General features: G+C 56.4%; 1 protein-coding gene across 2 annotated transcripts in view; it reads left to right on the top strand.

Annotated features, from left to right (window-relative positions):
- The window catches only part of FEZ1 (fasciculation and elongation protein zeta 1), a 119,375-nt gene extending 99,410 nt beyond the window's left edge, over nucleotides 1–19,965 (top strand). For both annotated transcript variants that reach the window (XM_079762376.1, XM_079762375.1), the window contains 7 exons: nucleotides 4,970–5,056; nucleotides 7,731–7,899; nucleotides 10,982–11,253; nucleotides 12,507–12,587; nucleotides 13,997–14,072; nucleotides 18,294–18,359; nucleotides 19,625–19,965. In XM_079762376.1, coding sequence (XP_079618502.1) covers nucleotides 4,970–5,056; nucleotides 7,731–7,899; nucleotides 10,982–11,253; nucleotides 12,507–12,587; nucleotides 13,997–14,072; nucleotides 18,294–18,359; nucleotides 19,625–19,641 — 768 coding nt within the window. In that variant the 3' untranslated portion in view covers nucleotides 19,642–19,965. The remainder of the gene's footprint in view (nucleotides 1–4,969; nucleotides 5,057–7,730; nucleotides 7,900–10,981; nucleotides 11,254–12,506; nucleotides 12,588–13,996; nucleotides 14,073–18,293; nucleotides 18,360–19,624) is intronic.
- Nucleotides 19,966–21,470: the final 1,505 nt, after the last annotated feature.

Below are 21,470 nucleotides of genomic sequence, written 5' to 3'. Positions count from 1 at the left end.
AAGCAAACGGAGACAGACGGGGTGTGTTTTGTGAGGGGTGTCTGCCAAGGTGGCGCTCAGCGAAGAGGGAACGGTTTCTAAGGACAGACTGCGTCTGGCGGGACGGCTGGGGTTGGAGCCGGGTGTTGGCTGTTAGAACGGGAAGGTCCAACCCGGGAGAGAGGCCGATGGGCGTGCCGGCCCCCCGGCGGGCGAGCAGCACTGACTCCTGGCCGGCGGGCCTCTGCCGGGAGATCTCCCGAAGGCACTGCGCCCGCTCCCGTGCGACTTGCACGTCCAGCTTCCCGACAGAGGCCGCTTGTTCGGTGTCGAGTGGTTGATGCTCTGCAGGATGTGAACATACGTGGCGGACCGTGGCCATCTCGGATGCGGTCAGGAAGCCCGAGAGGCCATGACTGCCTGGTTGGACAGCAGCATCTACCATCTCGATGGTTGTGAACTTTCAGAATCTTACGTGGGATGGTGGGATTTTGGAGACGCAGGGCAGATGATGGATGTTGGTTGGTGTTGGGTTTGCCTGTGGGTTCATGTGGTCAGGCTGTTCGGGGGCATGTCCCAGATGGATCGTTACATCCTCCATCAGCTGTGACACATGCCTAGGTTCCCATAACGGATGGTATTTCACCCGATCCTAAGAGCATGGCTGTTTGACTGGAGAAGCCCATCCTTTATTTTATTAGTTTTTAAAAATATGTGTTTTGGGCATAGACACAGCTGATCCTCACAGCCAATTGGACTGGAGGTCACATCCTCCCAGTGTACCAACAGCAATCAAGGCTTAACAACACCAAGACTTTGCACTCAGCCCACAAAGGGCGGTATCAAGAGCGAACACCTAGGGAGATTGGGGAAGCTGAGCGATAGGGAGGCAGCCAAAAGGGGAAGACACCGAAACAGGTCACGAATATAAGGGATGCTGTAATTCCTGCTGAGGGGCCACAGGCAGTAGCTGACCTACACTCCATTGGAGACCCAGAAACGAGGGCATCTAGTGGTCGGTGTGAGATGACATCAGATTTCGACCACTCCCATAAGGGACACATTCAAGAGGCAGACGCAGTGAGCGCCGAAGCCTTGCTGCACCAAGACCCGGCACATAGGCGTGTCTCCTGCACAGCAACTCTTCCTTTATAGACACAGAGGGTCCGCACGGCCAATAGGCCTGGAGGACAATTCCTCCCAGTGACACCAACAACAATCAAGACTTAACTATACAAACAAGGACCAAGATGGAGGCATAGGGCAGAAGCCTGATTGCTGCCTACCACAACGGTTTTGAGACTACAACGGGAGAGCGGAGCGGACACCATCCAGAACCACCGGAGGGCTAACTGAGCGGATGCTATACAACTAGAATAAAAGAGAGGGGTACGCGGGATGAAGCTGATGCCGGTGACCCAAAGACCACACTTTAAAAACTACGGCTCAGGCGACACAATGGCGGCCTGGAACGTGCTCGGCGCAGTTCCCCCAGCGGTCTCCGGCTGAGGGGAAGGCTTCACTCGCTGCCGAGCACGGACAGACGAGCCCCTAGGAGACATGGGGCGGGAGACTACGCGCTTGCTGACCTCCGAGTCCTTCAAGAATCTCAACGCCCCGGAAGCGGCTAGGTGCGCACGCTCGGCGACCGGCCACCGCTGCAGACCCAAGGGCCGACGCAGCCACCCCGGACCAGCCCGCCGCCGCGCACCGGGCACACCGGAGCTTCGCCGAGCCCGCCGCCCAACGAGTTCTGCGGTGGCTGCCCTGGAACTCTGAGAAAATGGCCGAAGGAATTGCTGAGAGGGAATTGACCAACAGGAATTGGGATCAAGAAGACGAAACTCCGCTGGGTCCCGGATCCGGGTGAAGCCGCGTGCCCCTGGGTCCGGGTGAGGCTGGGAACTGGGTCAGGGTGAGGCTGGGCCCCGGGTCCGGGTGAGGCCACGTGCCCCTGGGTCCGGGCGAGGCCATGCGCCCCTGGGTCCGGGTGAGGCTGAATCCTGGGTCTGGGCGAGGCCGTGTGCCCCTGGATCCGGGTGAGGCTGAATCCTGGGTCCGGGCGAGGCCGCGGGCCCCTGGATCCGGGTGAGCCTTGGTCCCGGGTCCGGGCGAGGCCGCGGGCCCCTGGATCCGGGTGAGCCTTGGTCCCGGGTCCGGGTGAGGCCACGGGCCCCTGGATCCGGGTGAGCCTGGCCCCGGGTCCGGGTGAGGCCGCGGGCCCCTGGAACCGGGTGAGCCTGGCCCCGGGTCCGGGTGAGGCCGCGGGCCCCTGGATCCGGGTGAGCCTGGGTCCCGGGTCCGGGTGAGGCCGCGGGCCCCTGGATCCGGGTGAGCCTGGGTCCCGGGTCCGGGTGAGGCCGCGGGCACCTGGATCCGGGTGAGCCTGGCCCCGGGTCCGGGTGAGGCCGCGGGCACCTGGATCCGGGTGAGCCTGGGTCCCGGGTGCGGGTGAGGCCGCGGGCCCCTGGATCCGGGTGAGCCTGGGTCCCGGGTCCGGGTGAGGCCGCGGGCCCCTGGATCCGGGTGAGCCTGGGTCCCGGGTCCGGGTGAGGCCGCGGGCCCCTGGATCCGGGTGAGCCTGGGTCCCGGGTCCGGGTGAGGCCGCGGGCCCCTGGATCCGGGTGAGCCTGGGTCCCGGGTCCGGGTGAGGCCGCGGGCCCCTGGATCCGGGTGAGCCTGGGTCCCGGGTCCGGGTGAGGCCGCGGGCCCCTGGATCCGGTGAGCCTGGCCCCGTGTCCGGGTGAGGCCGTGGGCCCCTGGATCCGGGTGAGCCTGGCCCCGTGTCCGGGTGAGGCCGTGGGCCCCTGGATCCGGGTGAGCCTGGCCCCGGGTCCGGGTGAGGCCGTGGGCCCCTGGATCCGGGTGAGCCTGGCCCCGGGTCCGGGTGAGGCCGTGGGCCCCTGGATCCGGGTGAGCCCGGGTCCCGGGTCCGAGTGAGGCCGAGGGCCCCTGGATCCGGGTGAGCCCGGGTCCCGGGTCCGGGTGAGCCTGGCCCCGGGTCCGGGTGAGGCCGTGGGCCCCTGGATCCGGGTGAGCCTGGCCCCCGGGTCCGGGTGAGGCCGCGGGCCCCTGGATCCGGGTGAGCCTGGCCCCCGGGTCCGGGTGAGGCCGCGGGCCCCTGGATCCGGGTGGGCCTGGCCCCCGGGTCCGGGTGGGGCCGCGGGCCCCTGGATCCGGGTGGGCCTGGGCCCCGGGTCCGGGTGGGGCCGCGGGCCCCTGGATCCGGGTGGGCCTGGCCCCGGTTCCGGGTGGGGCCGCGGGCCCCTGGATCCGGGTGGGCCTGGCCCCGGGTCCGGGTGGGGCCGCGGGCCCCTGGATCCGGGTGGGCCTGGCCCCGGGTCCGGGGGGGGCCGCGGGCCCCTGGATCCGGGTGGGCCTGGCCCCGGGTCCGGGGAGGGCCGCGGGCCCCTGGATCCGGGTGGGCCTGGCCCCGGGTCCGGGTGGGGCCGCGGGCCCCTGGATCCGGGTGGGCCTGGCCCCGGTTCCGGGTGGGGCCGCGGGCCCCTGGATCCGGGTGGGCCTGGCCCCGGGTCCGGGGGGGGCCGTGGGCCCCTGGATCCGGGTGGGCCTGGCCCCGGGTCCGGGGGGGGCCGCGGGCCCCTGGATCCGGGTGGGCCTGGCCCCGGGTCCGGGTGAGGCCGCGGGCCCCTGGATCCGGGTGGGCCTGGCCCCGGGTCCGGGTGAGGCCGCGGGCCCCTGGATCCTGGTGGGCCTGGCCCCGGGTCCGGGTGAGGCCGCGGGCCCCTGGATCCGGGTGAGCCTGGCCCCGGGTCCGGGTGAGGCCGTGGGCCCCTGGATCCGGGTGAAGCAGTGCCCCTGGGTCCGGCCGAGACCAAACCAGAGGGAGTCGGACCTGCATTACCACCATTTGTCCACCATCCAGAGCTGAGGGGTCAGTGCCGACATGTACTCATAGGGAACTGGTGGACATTGATATTGGGTCTCAAAAGAACTGTTGGTCCAGAAAGAAACTCAATACAGACTGATTCATTTGCCTGTCAGCATAACTATTATTGCTCGTCACACATTCAATTCTTATAAGTATATCTCTAGTGACACATGATTTCGCTCATCTAGGGGAAATGATGAACAACATAGACTGATGAACAAGAACAGAACCAGAAACAAGGAGGCATCGATCGGACTAGCGGGCCTCAGAGGGAGGATAGGGGAGGGTGGGGGGAGGGGGGAGAGATCAACCAAAGGTCTTGTGTGCATGCATATGAGCCTAACCAATGCTTAAGTTCAACAGAGGGTTGGGGCATCCAAGGGGAGGGGTGTGGGATGGGAATGGGGGGATGAGGACAAATATGTGACACCTTAATCAATAAAGAAATTAAAAAAAAATAAAAAATAAAAATATGTGTTTTATTGATTTCAGAGAGAGGAAGGGTGAGGGAAAGAGAGACAGAAACATCAATGATGAGAGAGAAACATGGATCTGCTGCCTCCTGCAGGCCCCACACTGGGAATCGAGCCTGCAACCCGGAATCGAACCGTGACCTCCTGGTTCATAGGTTGACGCTCAGCCACTGAGCCACGCTGGCCGGGCGAGAAGCCTGTCCTTTGAAATGCAGAAGGAAGTAAATTCTGGAAACCAACTCCCGGGTCGGAGCTCCTTATCTACAGGAGCAGGCCTTTGCTGCAGGCGTGGGTCGCAGCATCACTCACCTTGAGAAGGTTCCTGTTCACACAAGGATGGCCCGTCTGTGGGTCAGAGAACAGCTGCTCCCTCTGAGTCAGAAAGTGCTGCCACATCCCTCGTTGTCTTTTTCCGACCACCCGCGCTCAGTGGTGCAGGTGCAGGCGCAGGCACAGGCGGTGTGGCAGGGGCACGTGGGAGAGGGACGGAACTCTGACACCTCTTCAGACTCCCCTTACCCAGTGGATGGCTGGAATGGCCCCTCAGGCAGTGTCCCCTGCTGTAGAGACTAGAGAGAATTCCCAGCCCTGCTGATGGTCAATCAGAATTCCATCCCCCCTTCAGATCCAGGACAAAGAGGAGGAGGAGTTCAATGAGAAGAGTGAGCACGATTCTGGGATCAATGAGGAGCCTCTACTCACAGCAGATCAGGTATGAGAATCGCCTTCGGTTCTTGGGATTTTTTTCTTTTTAAAAATTAATTCATTTCTTTTTTGTTTGTTCTTGGGATTTAAAAAATCTATTTTTATTGATTCCAGAGAGGAAGGGAGAGGGGAAGAGAGACAGAAACATCAATGATGAGAGAGAAGCATTGATCGGCTGCCCCCTGCACGCCCCCCATTGGGGATCGAGCCCACAATCCGGGCATATGCCCTGACCGGGAATCGAACCGTGACCTCCTGGTTCATAGGTCGACGCTCAACCACTGAGCAACACCAGCCGGGCAGGAATTTATTTTTTTTTAATGGCGAAAAAATTTAAGGTAATATACTTGTCACATCCATTTAAGGCAGAAGAAAAATGTAGGGTCTTGGGGTGTCTGTGTTGATGACTTGGAGTGTCTTTCAGAAGGGATTTCATTTCTCCTCATGCCTCAGTTTACGCACCTGCTGTAAATAGGAACATAATTCCAGACACTTGGGTTGGGGGGGCTCCGTATTGGGTAACAGCCACAGGCAGGCCCGGTGTTTACTGACTCTACTTCCTGCTAAAACTCTTATTGTAATTCACATAGGCCCCAAATACCTGTTCTTCCAAAAACGGAAGTGGGGGGTGAGGCCTCTGTGCGATGGCTATTTTTCTCCTGTTTCACGGAACACAGAGGATGCTGAGCCTTCCAAGAGGCGTCTTAGAGACACTTGTGTCTCTTTGTTTGTAAAAAGAAAAAAAAGATAGTGCTTCACATTTGATGGAGTCGATTGCATTTTGGCTTGAATAATTTATTCCTGAAGGAGAATGATGTTGGCTCTCTGGCTTCCTTATTGAACCTTTCAGTCAACAAATACTTAGGGATGGCTGTTGTGAGCAGGCACCATGAACGTGTTGTTTTTTTTTTTCACAAAATAATTCAGAAAAGGCTCCACTGGGAGCCGTGGGTGCCAGAAAGAGCTTTTCCGTAAAAGGAACTCTTTTGTGTCTGTGGTCAAAGGCGGGATGTAAATAGGTAAGGATCAAGAGATCGAAGGGAACCAGATGAAAAACGCAGGCGCTACCAGTTAATTCTTGTGAATTTTAGAAGTTCGATGATAACTGCTCTGAGACCGAGAGAAACTCAGCTGTACAATTCTAAAGGGGCTCGTGTCATTCGGTTGCATCCTGTGAGTGGCTTTCCGTAGTCAGAGATGGAGTGTCCCCTGAATGTATTCGTACAGATGAGGAGGTTTGGGACTAAACAGCCATTATTCTAAAGGAGGGGACGGCACATCTTCTTCTCTTCGGTTCAGCCTCACACGAAGACCCCAGCCCAGCGGCCTTGGAGCCGGAGCCGGTCACAGCATTGCGAACGGACAGATGCAGAAATCGGGTCACCGTGGTGACCAGGCTCATCTGCGGGGTCCTTTCGGAAGTAGCCCTTGCTTACTCGCTTTCTTTTTTTTTAAAAAAATATATATTATTGATTTTTTACAGAGAGGAAGGGAGAGGGATGGAGAGCTAGAAACATCGATGAGAGAGAAACATCGATCAGCCGCCTCCTGCACACCCCACCATCGGGGATGTGCCCGCAACCAACATACATGCCCTTGACCGGAATCGAACCTGGGACCTTTCAGTCCACAGACCGACGCTCCATCCACTGAGCCAAACCGGTTTCGGCTTACTCGCTTTCTTTATGTGCAAACGATTAATGTACAAAGTCGCTCACCCCATTCCTTTTGGCCGCCATCGAACATCACTCTCCCTCCCGGGAGCTGTCCCCTCCCCGGTCTAGGTCAGAGCTGGATTTCTTACCTCTTTTCTGCTCTCTACACCCTGCACACCCTGTTATTCCTTTAGGAGCTTTTTTTTTTTTTTTAAATTTCTTTATTGATTAAGGTATCACATATTTGTCCTCATCCCCCCAATCCTTTAGGATCTTTATGTTCGCTTGTTGCCAGGCAGCTTTCGTTCCTGTCTAAAACCTGGAGAAACAGCCATTTCCTTCCGTGTGAAAAAACCCTCCGCATTTTGAGTTGTTCCAGGAACACTGTGTTTCTTTCTTTCTTTTTTTCCCCCAGTCACAGGCGCTGTGACAATGAATGGGCCGGGTTTCGTGTTAAAGTCGGTGGATGAAACATTCTCCCACTTAGACACCAAGTGCTCATCAGCGTTCCCTTCCAGGCGGCTCTGCCTCCTTCCCGGAAAGCGCCGTGTATTTCCAATAAAGCACTCACCCGAGTGCTGTTCTTGGGAGAAGCTTTGCATTAAAGAAAGGAGCGTGAGCAAGCCATTGGTCAGGCCTATTTTTATTAGGATTTTTTAAAAAATTTTATTGATTTTCTACAGAGAGGAAGAGAGAGGGATAGAGAGTTAGAAACATCGATGAGAGAGAAACATCGATCAGCTGCCTCCTGCACACCCCCCACTGGGGATGTGCCCGCAACCAAGGTACATGCCCTTGACCGGAATCGAACCTGGGACTCTTGAGTCCGCAGACCGACGCTCTATCCACTGAGCCAAACCGGTTTCGGCTATTTTTATTAGGATTTAATACGTATTAAGTAACAGCACTGCTTAAGGGATTTTTACAGACAGCAAGTTAGACATGTCCTTACCCGACCCCAATCCCAGCCAGAATGTCCCTCCAGCAGAGGACGGGGTCACTTAGTCTCCTGTGGACCTCCCGCAGGTCATCGAGGAGATCGAAGAAATGATGCAGAACTCCCCGGACCCTGAGGAGGAGGAGGAGGCCCTGGAGGAGGAGGACGGGGCCGAAACGTCCTCCCAGGCGGACTCGGTGCTCCTGCAGGAGATGCAGGCCTTGACCCAGACCTTCAACAACAACTGGTCGCATGAAGGTGAGGGCCGGGGGCGGGCTCGCCGAGGACGGACCCCTGCCCTGGGCCAGGCGCTGGGCACGTGCCTCCCTGTAGCTACTAGACCCTCGCATCCAGGGAGCTGGCAGCATCCTTCTTACTGGGCATCAGGGGAGAAGGGAGCACTTTCTGGAAATGAAAAGGTAGTTGAGCAAAATTAAAACGGAGCAAAGAACATGACGTAATCAACGAGAAACCCCTACCGAAGGTAGTAGTCACGCCAGCTCATGTTTTGGGAGTGCTTCCTATGTGCTACCTTATTCTAAGATGTTGTACGGAATAATGTCACTTCATCCCCACACCAGCCCCAGGACTGAGCTGAGTATTCTGAGAGGTTAAGCGACTTGCTCACGTGGGCCACTGTTGCAAAAATATAATTAAAAACAAAATCTCCTTTCCACCCAGAAAAGCTTTCCCCAGAAGCAGAGAATGAAAACAGTTCTGTTCTTGAATAAGCATTGGGCCGGAATGTGAGGCCCGCCGGGAGCAGCCGCTGAAGGGGCTGCAGAACCAGAGAGAAACCCCACTGTGGTCCCGAGCCACGGGGATGATGCCATCTCCTCCGTTCATTAGGCTCCGCAGTTCGGAGTCAGGTCCCGTTATCCTCCTGGACGGTTACTCTTCTTTCTTTTCCATTGATTTTTAGAGAGAGTGAAAGAGAGCAGGGGAGGATGGGAAGAGAGAGACAGAGAGAGAGAGAGAGATATTGATGTGTCACATTGATTGGTTGCCTCCCCCATGCACCCTGACCGGGGCTGGGATCGAACCTGTAATCCAGGTATATGCCCTTGACTGGGAATTGAACCCGCGACCCTCGGGGCGTAGGCCGGCGCTCTAACCACTGAGCAACTTGGCCAGGGCGATGCTTACTTTTCAAAGCAGTGACTCCCTGGTTCTTGAGGAAACAGTCCTGAGTCCTGAGACTGGCAAGAGCTTTATTCGGCCACGAAAACGAAAAGGACAGAGAAAGCCATTCTGAAAGGAGAGGGAGGTAAGGGAGAGGGAAGCTCTCACCCTCACTTTCACAGGGAGAACCCAGCCTCTTCTCCCCCCCTTGCATTTCCCCTCACACCACATACAGGCGGAAGGGCTGGAGCCAAACCTGAAGCCGGGCGTGTCGACTCCAGAGTCCGCGCTCTGTCTGTGTATCGCACTGATTCTCGGACACAGGGCTGTAGTGGCTAGGATTGTGCAAAGAAACGGGTGGGTGAGGAAGGAAATGAAAAGATGTCGCACAGCAAAGGCCAAACTGGGTATAAATTCCATCAGTCCGCAGGGAGGAGGATGCTCCTGCTGGGGAGTAGACCCATGGGGACTCAGAAACGGAGAGAGAAGGTGGGGGGGTCTGGGTATGAAGATGGGTCCAAACATGGGTTAGAATAGCGGTAAAAACGAGGCGGGAGCTGAAGAACTGTGGGAAGCGAGCCTGGCTGTGGGGACAGAGGCAGGGCCTGACCGGCCGGAGGAATCCGTGCGGAGCGGAGCGAGGGCGCGCACTTGGCTGTGGTGCTGCCTTCACAGCCGCCGGGTCAGGCCTTTCCCAGCCTCATGAAGGCCCAAACACAGACAAGCTCAGCCACAGACTGGTGAAAGCAGCTGCAGTGCAGAGGGAAACGGCAAACGCAGGAGGAGGGCCGCTCGCCGAACAAGATCAAGGGGAAGTACCAGCAAAGCAGAAACGGAAAGGGGAGGGACATGGATGCTGAGGCAGAACCCAAAGATGCCGTTAGCAAGGCGTCCATTGGCCATGAGCCCACTTTAATGAAGAAGCCTCAGGGGGCAGGAATTCAAATAAAGCGGCCTGGGTCTCGTGATCTCGGGCCCCTTCCGCTCTCCTGGCGTGGCAGACCACGCTCTCTTTCCTTTATTTCAAGAAAAACTATCTTAAATATAATAATGTTACATGCAATACACATTAATATCTCAAGAAAAACAATTTTCAATATAATAATGTTAGATGCAATAAACACCAATTATTCAAGAAAAATGATCTTAAGTGTAAGAATGTTACATGCAATAGCAGTCCACTCTCCTCCCGATTGCCAGGGTTCACTTTCCACTCCAGTAGCCCGGCTTCCGCACACGTCCCCCTCTTTTGAATGCAGGTGCTGCCCCACGGGACTGCAGGCGAGAGAGGGCCTCCACGTGCCCTGCGAATGGCTTGATCAGCTCCTGGGAATCAGCACACCTGCTATTGCGCTTTAGCACCAATGCCAAATCCCCCTTTTTTTGTTTAAAAAATATTTTTATTGATTTCAGAGAGGAAGGGAGGGGGGGGGCAGAGAGAGAGAGAGAGAGAGAGAGAGAGAGAGAGAGAGAGAAACATCAATGATGAGAATTATTGATCAGCTGTCTCCTGCACATCCTGCACTGGGGATCGAGCCTGCAACCCGTGCATGTGCCCTGACCAGAATCAAACCAGAACCTTCTGGTTCATAGGTCGATGCTCAACCACTGCGCCACACTGGCCGGGCCTAAAACCTCCTCTTTATGCTCCCTCCCACCCCACCCTTGACCCATTTCACATGAGGAATATTGTAGAAACAGGACAATTTGGAAGACAGAACAAGGGATCAAGAAGCCACGTGTCTGCCCACACACTTTAAAAAATATATATATGAGGAAGGGAGAGGGAGAGATAGAAACATCAATGATGAAAGAGAATCATTGGTTGGCTGCCTCCTGCATGCCCCCTACTGGGGATCAAGCCTGCAACCCAGGCATGTGCCCTTGGCCAGAATCGAACCTGGGACCCTTCAGTCCGCAGGCTGACGCTCTATCCATTGAGCCAAACCAGCCAGGGCTGTCCACACACTTTTTTGTGGGCAGAGTCCATTGGCTTCCTTGGGGGCTTCTTCTTCTTCCCCCTTTGTTTCCCCACGAGTGCTGTCTTTTCTGCAGACAGTGTACTGGCCCCGCCCTCCCCGGCACGCCCCTAAATTGAGAAGGTCTTTCCTGGCCCTCTGCGGAGTGGGGAGGGGTCTCCCCTCGAGGGGCCGTCCCACCTGAAGTGGCAGTGGCTCGGGCTCGGTCGCAGGTGCCACCTGTGGGTGTCTCCCCGCAGGACTGAGGCACATGTCCGGGTCGGAGCTGACCGAGCTGCTGGACCAGGTGGAGGGCGCCATCCGCGACTTCTCGGAGGAGCTGGTGCAGCAGCTGGCCCGCCGGGATGAGCTGGAATTCGAGAAGGAAGTGAAGAACTCCTTCATCACGGTGCTCATCGAGGTGCAGAACAAGCAGAAGGAGCAGCGAGAGCTGATGAAAAAGAGGCGGAAAGAGAAAGGCCTGAGCCTGCAGAGCGGCCGCGTGGACAAGGGGAGCCAGATGCCCCTCAAGGTATGTGAGTGAGCACCCAGCCGGAAGCCCGTGCGTCCCCCTCGAACCCGGCACTCCAGGTCCCAGTACCAACCCTGCAGCGGACAAGAACAGACTTCTCCTGAGCAGTGGCTGATGGGAGGGACTCTGGCAGATGGGGGGGGGGGGGTGTGTGTGAAAAGGGGGAGATGATTTGAGCTGTGTCCTTCCCTCCCCTGCCCCAGAGGACTCAGGTCTACCTGGAGGAGACAAGGTGTGAACAGGAGAAAATCACCGAATATGTTCTCTTAGTCAAGACCTTAGAAAGTGGGGTGAGGGCATTTGGGGCTGGAGAAGTGGAGCCCCGAGACTCTGGGTCAGAACCCCCCTCCTTGCTGAGCACAGAGTCCGGACTCACCTCGCTAGGATGTGGGTAGGATTTTTAAGATCGAAATGATGGTGCTTCATTGGTACATGGACAGGGTTCTTCAGAGCAGAGGCTCCTGGCCAGGGAAGCTCAGCAGATCAGCCAGGGCGGTTCTTCAGAACCTCTGTCCACACCCGCTGGACGGTCCTGGGCTCTGTCCACACCCGCTGGACGGCCTCGCTGTGTGCAGCTGGAAAAGGCATCTCGGACAAGGGCAACTGCTTGACATTGGCCCTTCTCTCTCTTTAAAAAAAAATATTTGATTTCCGAGATGAAGGGGGGAGAGAGAGAAAGAGAGAGAGATAATATCATTGATTGGCTGCCTCCTGCACGCTCCCTACTGGGGATCGAGTCCACAACCCAGGCATGTGTCCTGACCAGGATTCGAACCCTGGCCTCCTGGTTCATAGGTTGATGCTCAACCACTGAGCCACACCGGCTGGGCCATCTGCTCTTCTCAATGGCTGGGCATTTTGTTGTCTTCCCTACGATATTTGCATCATCATCTGTCCACGTTTCACTGTACTGCTTCATTTTACACAGGAAAATGTGGGCGTGCCTGGGGGTCTTGTTACCCCGGGGGTGGGGTGGGGTGGAGTGACTGGTTTAGATAAGAGTCTTCCGCGGTATTTATTCTCCCAAAGCGCAGGTTTCCATTCTGGCCTGTCTCTTAGCCCAGGCCTTACACTTACTTTCTAGTCCCAGCACTGTGGACAGTGACCTGGCCAGTGGGGCAGCTCAGGGGTCTGCATGGCTGAGAGAGGACACAAGGCCCAGGCGGGGGTGGGAGTGGGGGGTGGAGCAGGGGGGGGGAAGGGGGTGGCCGTGGAGCAGGAAGCACCCCCTCTTCTTGGTCTCTTCTCCCCAGCGCTTCAGCATGGAGGGCATCTCCAGCATCCTGCAGAGCAGCATCCGCCAGACCTTCGGCTCCTCGGGGACTGACAAGCAGGTACGGCTGTCTCCCTGGTCCCTGCTTTCCTCCCAGACTCCTGCCACTTGGCCTCCCCAGCAGAGAGGGGAGTGGGGGTTCAATGGGATCATCCCGGCACTCGGGCAAGGGCGGTCCCCCACTTCCTTCCCTCTGGAAGAGGAAGAGCGTGCCTTTCTTTGTAAAGGTGAACAGTTCCTTGAGCTCCAGGACGTGGAGAAAACTTAAAAGTTGACACTGCGTGTAGCCCTACAACTCAGCTTATTTTAAGAACAAAATGCGTGAAAAGGGAAATGCATTTGATGATGCATAAGTCCACCACTCGGGCCGCCAGCGGACCAGTCCCCCCGCCCCGGCCCCCCCCCCCCCGCCCCCCGGCTGTGCCTTTAGCCACCCACTCCGGGCTGGTCCATTGAGTCGGCTGCGTGCCTGAGCAGCATTGCTGGTTACTTGTGGACAGTGCTCGAAACTTCTACTGCGGACCTATCATGTGCCGAGCTCTGTTGCTAGGCCCTCAGGTGCCAAGATGAGCAAGTCCCGCCCCCCCCCCCCCCCCCCCGTCCCCCTTCCCCCCTCTCAGGTTGTGCACCATCTGATAGAGATGCCCGTGTGAAAACGCATGAGTGTGAGCTTGTGGAGTAAGTGCGCATACATTGTGTGTGTCTCACACATACTTGTAGCTGGGTCCGTGTTAGAATTCTAGGACACATTATGGGAAGAGATTTGGGGAACATCTAACTCAGTCCCCTCGTTTCTCCGTGGTGAGAACTGAGGCCCAGAGAGATGAGGCAAAGATTTCCCCAAGGCCACGCGGCCGGTGTGTGGGAGAGCCACGTGGCACAGCCACGACTAACACAGAAGCCTCTGACTTTGGGTCTGGAGGTCTCACTCACTATGCCCGGCTCCCCGGCTCCCGGAGGGCCCTTCACCTCCTGGCCCAGGGCCTGATACCCCACTGGGTTATCCCCAGGATGATTTTGTTGTAGAAGCGCCTCACACCCAGCAGAGGGCGCAAATCCAACGTTCAGACCGAGGGTGTGGTTGAGGTTCTCTCGCCTGTCATTTGGACAAAAGAGAAGCCATTCATTCTCAAATTGCGCCGCAAAGGGTACGAAAACACAATACCCTCTCTGTGCTCTCAGCCCCGATGGGAAGCATCTCACGCGGACTTTTACATAACCAGAGTTCCTCATCCCTGGGAAATGCCCAAGTTGGAATGGAGGGACATTGTTCCTGGTGGATACGGTCAAGTCTTCGTTTTAAAGAGACACTCCCCAAAGACAGAAGGTCCTGAGACATGGGTGTGTGAACCACACGGGTGCTGTGGAGACGGAGTGTGTTTCTTAGAGGAAAGCCCATCCCCCCCGCAGGTGGCCTCGCGTAGCTCCCCCCAGAGGCCCTCGGCTCAAGTGCGTGCGTTTGTCTCCTAGTATCTGAACACAGTCATCCCCTACGAGAGGAAGGCCTCCCCTCCGTCCGTGGAAGACCTGCAGATGCTGACCAACAGTGAGTAGCTCCCTTCCCCAGCGAGGTCAGCGCTGGCTTTTGGTGATGCCCAGTGCGGTCTTGTCTCACGCCCGGTGTCTGTAAGGGCCCGGATTTGCCAGGAGAAGAAATGAGCTGGGGAAAGAGGTTGGGGCAGGGTGGAGGGGTGGGGGTTGGAGTGGTGTGCCCGGACGTTCTGGGTCACCCAGCGGTCCTCAGGTTTTGCATCCTCTGCCTTGCCCGCCTGTTTCTCCTCTGCAACTGGAGGATGCGGCTGGTCTAAATGTGTTCCCGCCCCCCCCCCCCCCCCCCCTTAGCAGGGAGCGCAGTCCCTGGGATTGGCTGTCTTTTTGAAGAGAAGCACGCGTCTTGGGTGGGGTAAGGCTGATGGGAAAGAAGAGTGTGGTTTCCCTCCGCTTTGGCTCTGCTGTCAAAATAGTAATACGTATTCTGAGCTTGGGGGGGAAGTGTGTCATAAAGAGCCCTTTGGAGGCAACACGTCGTTATGTACATCTAACACGACACACCCCAAAGGGCCAGGCTGCGTGGTGTTGGCCATCCGTCAGCTTGATTCTTGTAGGAAGAGGATCCTAGGCTGAGATGTGACAGGCTCAGTGAATCAGGAGTCCATCTCCCTGGCAACCGTGCGCTGCTTGAGTGACATACTAACTAGCCCGGCTGCCCGGAGGGGCCGGGCCAGCCGCAGGGCGATCTGGTGCCCCAGGGGGTGGGGAGAGGCGCTTCCTCCGTTCCGCTGAGGGAGACGGATGCCTGCTGGGCCCAGTGCTCCAGGGGACCGACCGTTCTCGTTTCTATCAATTTGGAAAACCAAGGCAGGTTCTGGTACAGAGAAATCTTGCCGACATCAAGAGCGGCTGCGTCCTTGGGAATCCGGAATCGTGAATTCAAAAGGCATCGGCTTCCTCTTGGCTCATTCTGAACGCCTTCATTTGCATAAACATGCAGTAAGATATATTTTTTTAAAGGGAGCAGATAGAGACGAGCTGACATTTATAGGTGTTTGTGTTTTCACAAGCAGTAAGTGCTTGGAAAATAAATTGGACAGATGATGACGGCTGATCTGTGTAAAGCACGCGATCATGGTCTCAACAAAAGGAAGAGCTGTTCATTCATACAGACGCCCATTGCGGGATGCAGCGCGAAATCCTTTCATTCTGATTAAGGAACTGTGGGTTGGTTTACGTTTTTTTAAGTTCATTGAAAAGGTTATCGCTAGAGCAGATCACTCATTTAGGATACTTCGGGAAAGTGAACAAAGGAAAAGAAAGACTACATTGTTCCCTGGACTGTGGTTACCATGTTGGTGTTTTTCAGCCATAATATTTAATGTCTTTTTCATGGGGTTGGGATTATACTGGCTATAAAATTTTGTAGCACGGTTTTAATCACACCCGTTAACATTTGGTTAACATTTTTTAAATGGTTCTCTCTTCTATCATGTAGATATACATTCCAATATTTTATTCTTTTGAAAAGGAAAAAAAAACAAAACTGCCATCTTTTCTGAATGCCAATTCTGTAGGTTACCAAAGCTCTTTTTTTTTTTTTTTTTTTGCCAAATCTTTGTATGGATTTGTGAACAATGTCTCCTCTTTACCTTACTCCCGAATGGGCCAAAGACCAGCTCTGGGGACTGGGCACCTCATAAATTTTGGATTTTGGAAACCAACCTAGACCCATATTGACGGGGAGCACTTACTGTACTAGTATTTTTAAAAATATATATTTTATTGATTTTTTACAGAGAGGAAGGGAGAGAGATAGAGAGTTAGAAACATCAATGAGAGGGAAACATCGATCAGTTGCCTCCTGCAACACCCTCCACTGGGGATGTGCCCGCAACCAAGGTACATGCCCTTGACCAGAATCGAACCTGGGACCTTTCAGTCCGCAGACCGACGCTCTATCCACTGAGCCAAACCGGTTAGGGCTGTACTAGTATTTTTATGGCTACCTTCTTGGTGCAGCGTCTAGCCTGCCCATGCTCAGTTGCAGAGCATCCCCAGCCTATTCCGTGGCAATGAGGACACGTCTAAAAACACACAAGAAACAAAACAGAAGAAACCAACACCGGCAGGGTCTCGGGTTCAGCCTCTCTTTCCCGACCTGGCCGCCGACTCCTGCCACCGTCAGCTCGGTTCTGCTCCCACCCCTGATTTCTGGAATCAGGTTGCGTGACCCCAACTTGAAACGAGGCAAGGAGATCCGCGGAGAGCAAGGACATGGAGGTGGGCTGGCGCCTCTGTTGTCAGGGCTGCCTCCTGGCCTGTGGTCAGTGCCGGCTGCTCTTTATTCTCCTCTCCGTTTGCAAAAAGTGATACATGCTCACTGAAAAAAGCCAGGCACTGTGGACATATAACATAGAAAGGAACTTCCGCCACAGTCTCACGCCAGAGAGAACCGCTTTGAACGGTTTCATGCGCATTCTTCCAGATATTTCTATGAGTATTACGTTTATTTAAAAGTTAATACATAATGTTCTGTGGCCTTCTCTCTTCACTGTTAAGGATGTCTTGTACATACAGAGCTCTCTCCTTTTTCATAAAGACTACATGGGATAGAGTTTATTTAAGGAATCGATTGGTGAAGGAATCTATTGGTAGATATCCCCTCGCCCCCCCATTTCTTGGGACTATAAACAAGACCCAGCTACTTTCTTGAAGGGTCTTCTACAACGCTGACTTCTGCAATATGGATTATGAACACGAGAAGATGCTTTGGCAGCGAGAACAGCACCAGGTGTTAGCCCGGTGGGTCAGAGTGGACCTGGGTTCAGCAACCTCCGCACTTGAGTTCCGCTTAGTAGGAAAGAATTCAGACCCGAGACTCAAACTGTAAGAGAAAGTGTATTTAGAACGTTACCGAGGTAGACGTGAGCTGTGGAAGGAATGGGCTCAGGGAACACGTGAGAGGCCAAAGTAGGGCCGCTGGAGCTCAGGAGGGAGGGAGGGGTGAAGGTGAGGCACCTGGGGGCAGAGGCAGGGGGTGGGGTGGGGGGTGGGAGAGGTGTGTCAATGCCCCCAGAGCAGAGGGGCTGGCTCCTCACTCTGTAAGGGCTTTTAGGGGCGGGGATTTCAGGGGAGGTCCCAGGGGAGGTCCCAAAAGAATAGTCATCAGCTTCCCAGGTGTGTCCTTTCACTGATTGGCCGGGGCATCTGGTCCTTAGGTCAGTCGTTGCATTGCTTGTCTGGTTTTGCTGCTTTTCTGGGCCTGGAGCTGAAACCCCGCTGAGGCCTGGATGTATCTGCTGGTCAGAACCGCCTTGTCCTGGTGGCTTACTATGTTCCCCCTCTAAGGGGGTCTAACCCACAGGACTAGCAACATGCCAGGGGAGGAAAATCAGGGGGGAGCCCCAACCACATGACCGGAGATCGGCCAGGGGAGGAAAGGTCACCCTGAGGGTGAGGATGCTGCTTTCCCAGCTTTGCCCGTTGCTAGGCACCCGGGGCTTTCCGCCCTGGTGACCTCTGTACCTGGCCTGTCGGCCCTGCTCTGCTCGTGTCTGTCTGAGTGCCTGCCGCAATGCCACCTGGTTTAAAAACAGAAAAAGCTACTTTAAAAACTTTGATAAGAAGCCTTTAGACTTGGATAACATCCCCATTTGCTTCAAGTGGAGTCATGTCCTGTTTCAACAAGAAGTCTTAAAGCAGGTCCTTGAGCATCCAGACGTTGCTTGCATTCCCACAAATTCTAGTGCCGTGCTGGGCATAACAGAAAACAGAGATTTGTGAGGTGGAATTTATTTGCTATTAATAAATTGGAGGTGCGGGAATTTTCTAGTAATATAAAAATAGAATGTCTTTAGAGACAGTGTTATTGGTTATTCAGCGATGTGACAACTATCATTCTAACATTTAGGTTGACTGCACCAGAAAACGGATTCTTTTTAAAAATTTATTTATTTTTTGTATGATTATTAAAGTCATATACTTAGGAGATGATGTGGAAGCTATAGACGAGCCAAAAAAAAAAAAAAAAAAAAAAGAAAAAAGTAATAGATAAAGGAAATAAAGCCACAATAGGCCCTGCCTCTTGGTAGCTCTGCACCAACCACCATGCGGAACGCTGACTCTGGACAGAAGCTTCTAGACTTTTGCTCAATACTCAACCAAGGTCTGGCTCCCCTGAATCATTTCTCACTCTCTTTGGGTGGGCGGGTTGTTCGGCCCTGGGAGCGAACCTCGAAGGTACCTTAGCTCACCTGTCTCTCTCCTTCCCCAGTTCTCTTCGCCATGAAGGAGGATAATGAAAAGGTGCCCACTTTGCTAACGGACTACATTTTAAAAGGTAAGAGGCCCGGACGGTGTGGCTCGGTGGTTGAGCGTCGACCTATGAACCAGGTCAGGGCCCATGCCCGGGTTTCAGACTCGATGCCCAATAGGAGGCGTACAGGAGGCAGCCGATCAATGATTCCCTCTCATCATTGACATTTCTATCTCTCTCTCCCTCTCCCTTCCTCTCTGAAATCAATTTTAAAAAAAAAGGTAAGAGCAGCCCAGCTCTCGGGAGCAGAGATCCTCCCGGGCCCCTCCCCCGACTCCGGCTGAAAGTGTGGGATCCCTGCGCAGCCTTCCAGCTGGGCAGGGCCAGGGGCAGCAAGTGGACAGCTGTGAGGCCTCCCCGTGGTGGGGTGTCGCCTGGGGATGTTGCTTGGAGGCCTGAGGAGGAGATGCCAGCTCTCCGAGTCACCAGATGACTGAACGCGAGAAGCAGCCACACCAACAAAAGGCCGACTGTGCCCCTTCTGTGGGGCTGGGCTCTTTCTTGGGGAAAACAGAGCTGAGGATACGATTGATTAATAGTTTCCATCTCCCACAACAGCTGTCCTGGGGGGTTAGGACCTCAGCACAGGAATCTCGGGGACACAAGCCTTCAGCCCATTGACGTCATCCATGGCCGAAGGCCTTTGCCTCGTGGTGTCAGCCCTCCACGCACGCCACTCGGTCCGGTTTCCAGGGGCGTGTGCAGCTCGGTTAGGAACCTCTGAAGCGCCTCGTGCCCGTCAGGACCAGAGAGATTGCCTGACGTTCCTGCAGGAGGAACTGAGGCTAAACACTGGGAAGCACTTCTGACTCTGAAAGGTTTTGAAAGAGCAGCAGATTTCTCAGAGGACGTTTTCAAAGGAGGTTGATAGAAATGGGTCTGTAAGTCTGGGAACCTGAGGGCTAGACTTCCCCCCCCACGTGACCCACTGAAATGTCAGTGAATTCATAAAACGAATTAACATTTACTGAGCACCTTCCACTCGCCTCTGAGCAGCCCTCTGGGGCGGGCACAGGCACAGTCTGTTGTCCACGTGAGAGTAGGCGAGGTAAGCTCCCTGAGGCGGTGGAATTGGAAACAGCCGACCCAGGATCTGAATCCGGGCAGGTGGGAGCCCATGGCACCAAACCACCAGCTCCCATCGGCTCTTCCTTCTGCAAGAGCCACAGGCCACTGCGATTACTCCTGGTTCTGAGGGGATGCAGGTGGGGAGCAGGTCCTGGCCCCCCCCCCCCCCCCCCCCCCCCCGCACTGTGCTTTGACCTCTGCCCTCTCCTCTCTCTTTCCAGTGCTCTGTCCCACCTAACCTCGCCCTTGGGAGCAGGCTTGCCGCGGAAGTCACGGAGTTAGGAGTCATTCCATCCCAGGGGCTGCATGACACCCCGTGACCTCCGACGTGTACTCAAACGTGTAGAGCTTAACCCGGATGAACCATGAGCAAGCGCGGGGGTCCTTCGCCGCCGCCGGCTTCTAGTCCTAGTAACCATTGGGTGCATGACAAGGGGCAGGGCCGGGGCGCTGCCTGCCCCCCGTCTGGGTCCGAGGGCGGCAGCCGCTCTCACCACTCATTCTGTAGCCCGCCCCCGGCCCTCAAACACAGCTTACACTTTAACACTAATTTTGAAATAAACCTTCATTTAATTAATACCCTCCATGTGCTCTGGAGTGTGATGTCCAGCGGCCCCCGTTGCAAACCGCCCCCCGGAGAAACGATGAGCAGCCGCCTCCCTCCACGTGCGGGCCCGTGGCCTGCGTGGGCCGGCGCAGGGTGTTCAGGGCCCGGGGGCGGGTGCTGTCGAGGTCGGGATGGGCTGCACCTGGTACGGACGATCCACGTGCGGTCAGACCTTGCGCCGTGGCAACTGCAGAGGGCGCTGCAGGGCGCGTGGTAGGCACTTCCGGGGAGGCTGTCGGAGGCGGAGGGGGCGGCTGGGAAGTTCGCAGATGGAAAGGGGGCTCAGGGCGCAGTCAGGCACTGGGCACCTCTGCGGAGACGGCCAGCTTGGCTCCGGGAAGGAGTCGGCAGCCCCTGCCCAGGGACCTGGAGGCTCGGGTCGGGGGGAGGCAGCTCTGCTGAGCTGTTTGACGGGGATTTCGGCTGCTTTCCTGACTGTCCCCAACCAACCCCGGGAAGCACATGCGAGGACCGTGCATGCCCCGCCCCGCCCTTCCTGCCAACCAAGATGCCCAGCAGCCGTGCCCGCTACGCGCTGGCTCCATCCTCGGGGGCAGCAACCGCCAGCCTGGCTTGACCGGTAGGTGAATGCGGATTCGTGGCTTGGTGTTACCACCACAACTCTCTCGCCTCCCATCTTCTGGCTGGAATGATCTTCACCTGCCAATTCCCACAGCCCCGTCTGAAAAACAAACTTGATTATCAAGCCCCTGGCTCAGCGCCTGCCGCTGGCCGCGGCGCGCTCTCCCCAGCACCGCGCGTCACAGCGCCCCCGTGTGGTGACGGGCAGCGCTGCCCGCTCTCCGGGGAGGGGAGGCTGCGAGGCAGAGGGTTTTGCGAGCGGAGTCAGACCGGCCCTCGGTCTCGTCCAATCAGACTCCCACCCACTCTGAGGAGCTCGGAGTTTGTGGAATTAAAGGTGCCACGTGGAAAGCGGTACTTTGTCACCCTGACAGCTCTCCAGGAGGCCAGGGGTCCACGTAGGTGACAACAGCAGCCAGCTTGGTGCCTCCCCTTCCCTAGGAGCGAGCAGCAGCGGGCTCCCCCCCCCCCCCCAGGGGAGCTGCCCCCCGCGCCTGCAGCGCCGACGCAGGCGTCTACACGGAACAGACCGTGTGTAGACGGAGCCCCGGCGGCTACAGCAGCAGAGAGGTGCCCGTGCAGGGCCTCGGGAGTCGGCAGGTGGGTGTACGCACCAGGCTTTGCTTCCGTTCTGCCTTCCTTGGCACTGTGGCTGAGGATGCGGGGCCACGGGTGTGAGGTCATGCGCGACTTAACCCCGCAGCGGTGAGGTTTTGGGGCGGGGAGAGGGGGGGCGCTCACTTTCCCAGAGTTTCCCTGCCTGCTATGGATCTGTCAGATCCGGGTCAGCCGCTCCCTCCCCAGTTTGCCCGGCCAGCAGGTGCCCGAGGCAGCGGAGGCAGCTCAGCGAGGCTGCTGGCTGCAGAGCAATCTCCCGG

This window comes from Cnephaeus nilssonii (assembly GCF_951640355.1).
Source record: "Cnephaeus nilssonii genome assembly, chromosome: 22".
In the NCBI taxonomy this organism is placed as follows: domain Eukaryota; kingdom Metazoa; phylum Chordata; class Mammalia; order Chiroptera; family Vespertilionidae; genus Cnephaeus; species Cnephaeus nilssonii.
Note: the sequence above shows the minus strand (reverse complement) of the source record. Positions and strands in the feature narration are given on the sequence as shown.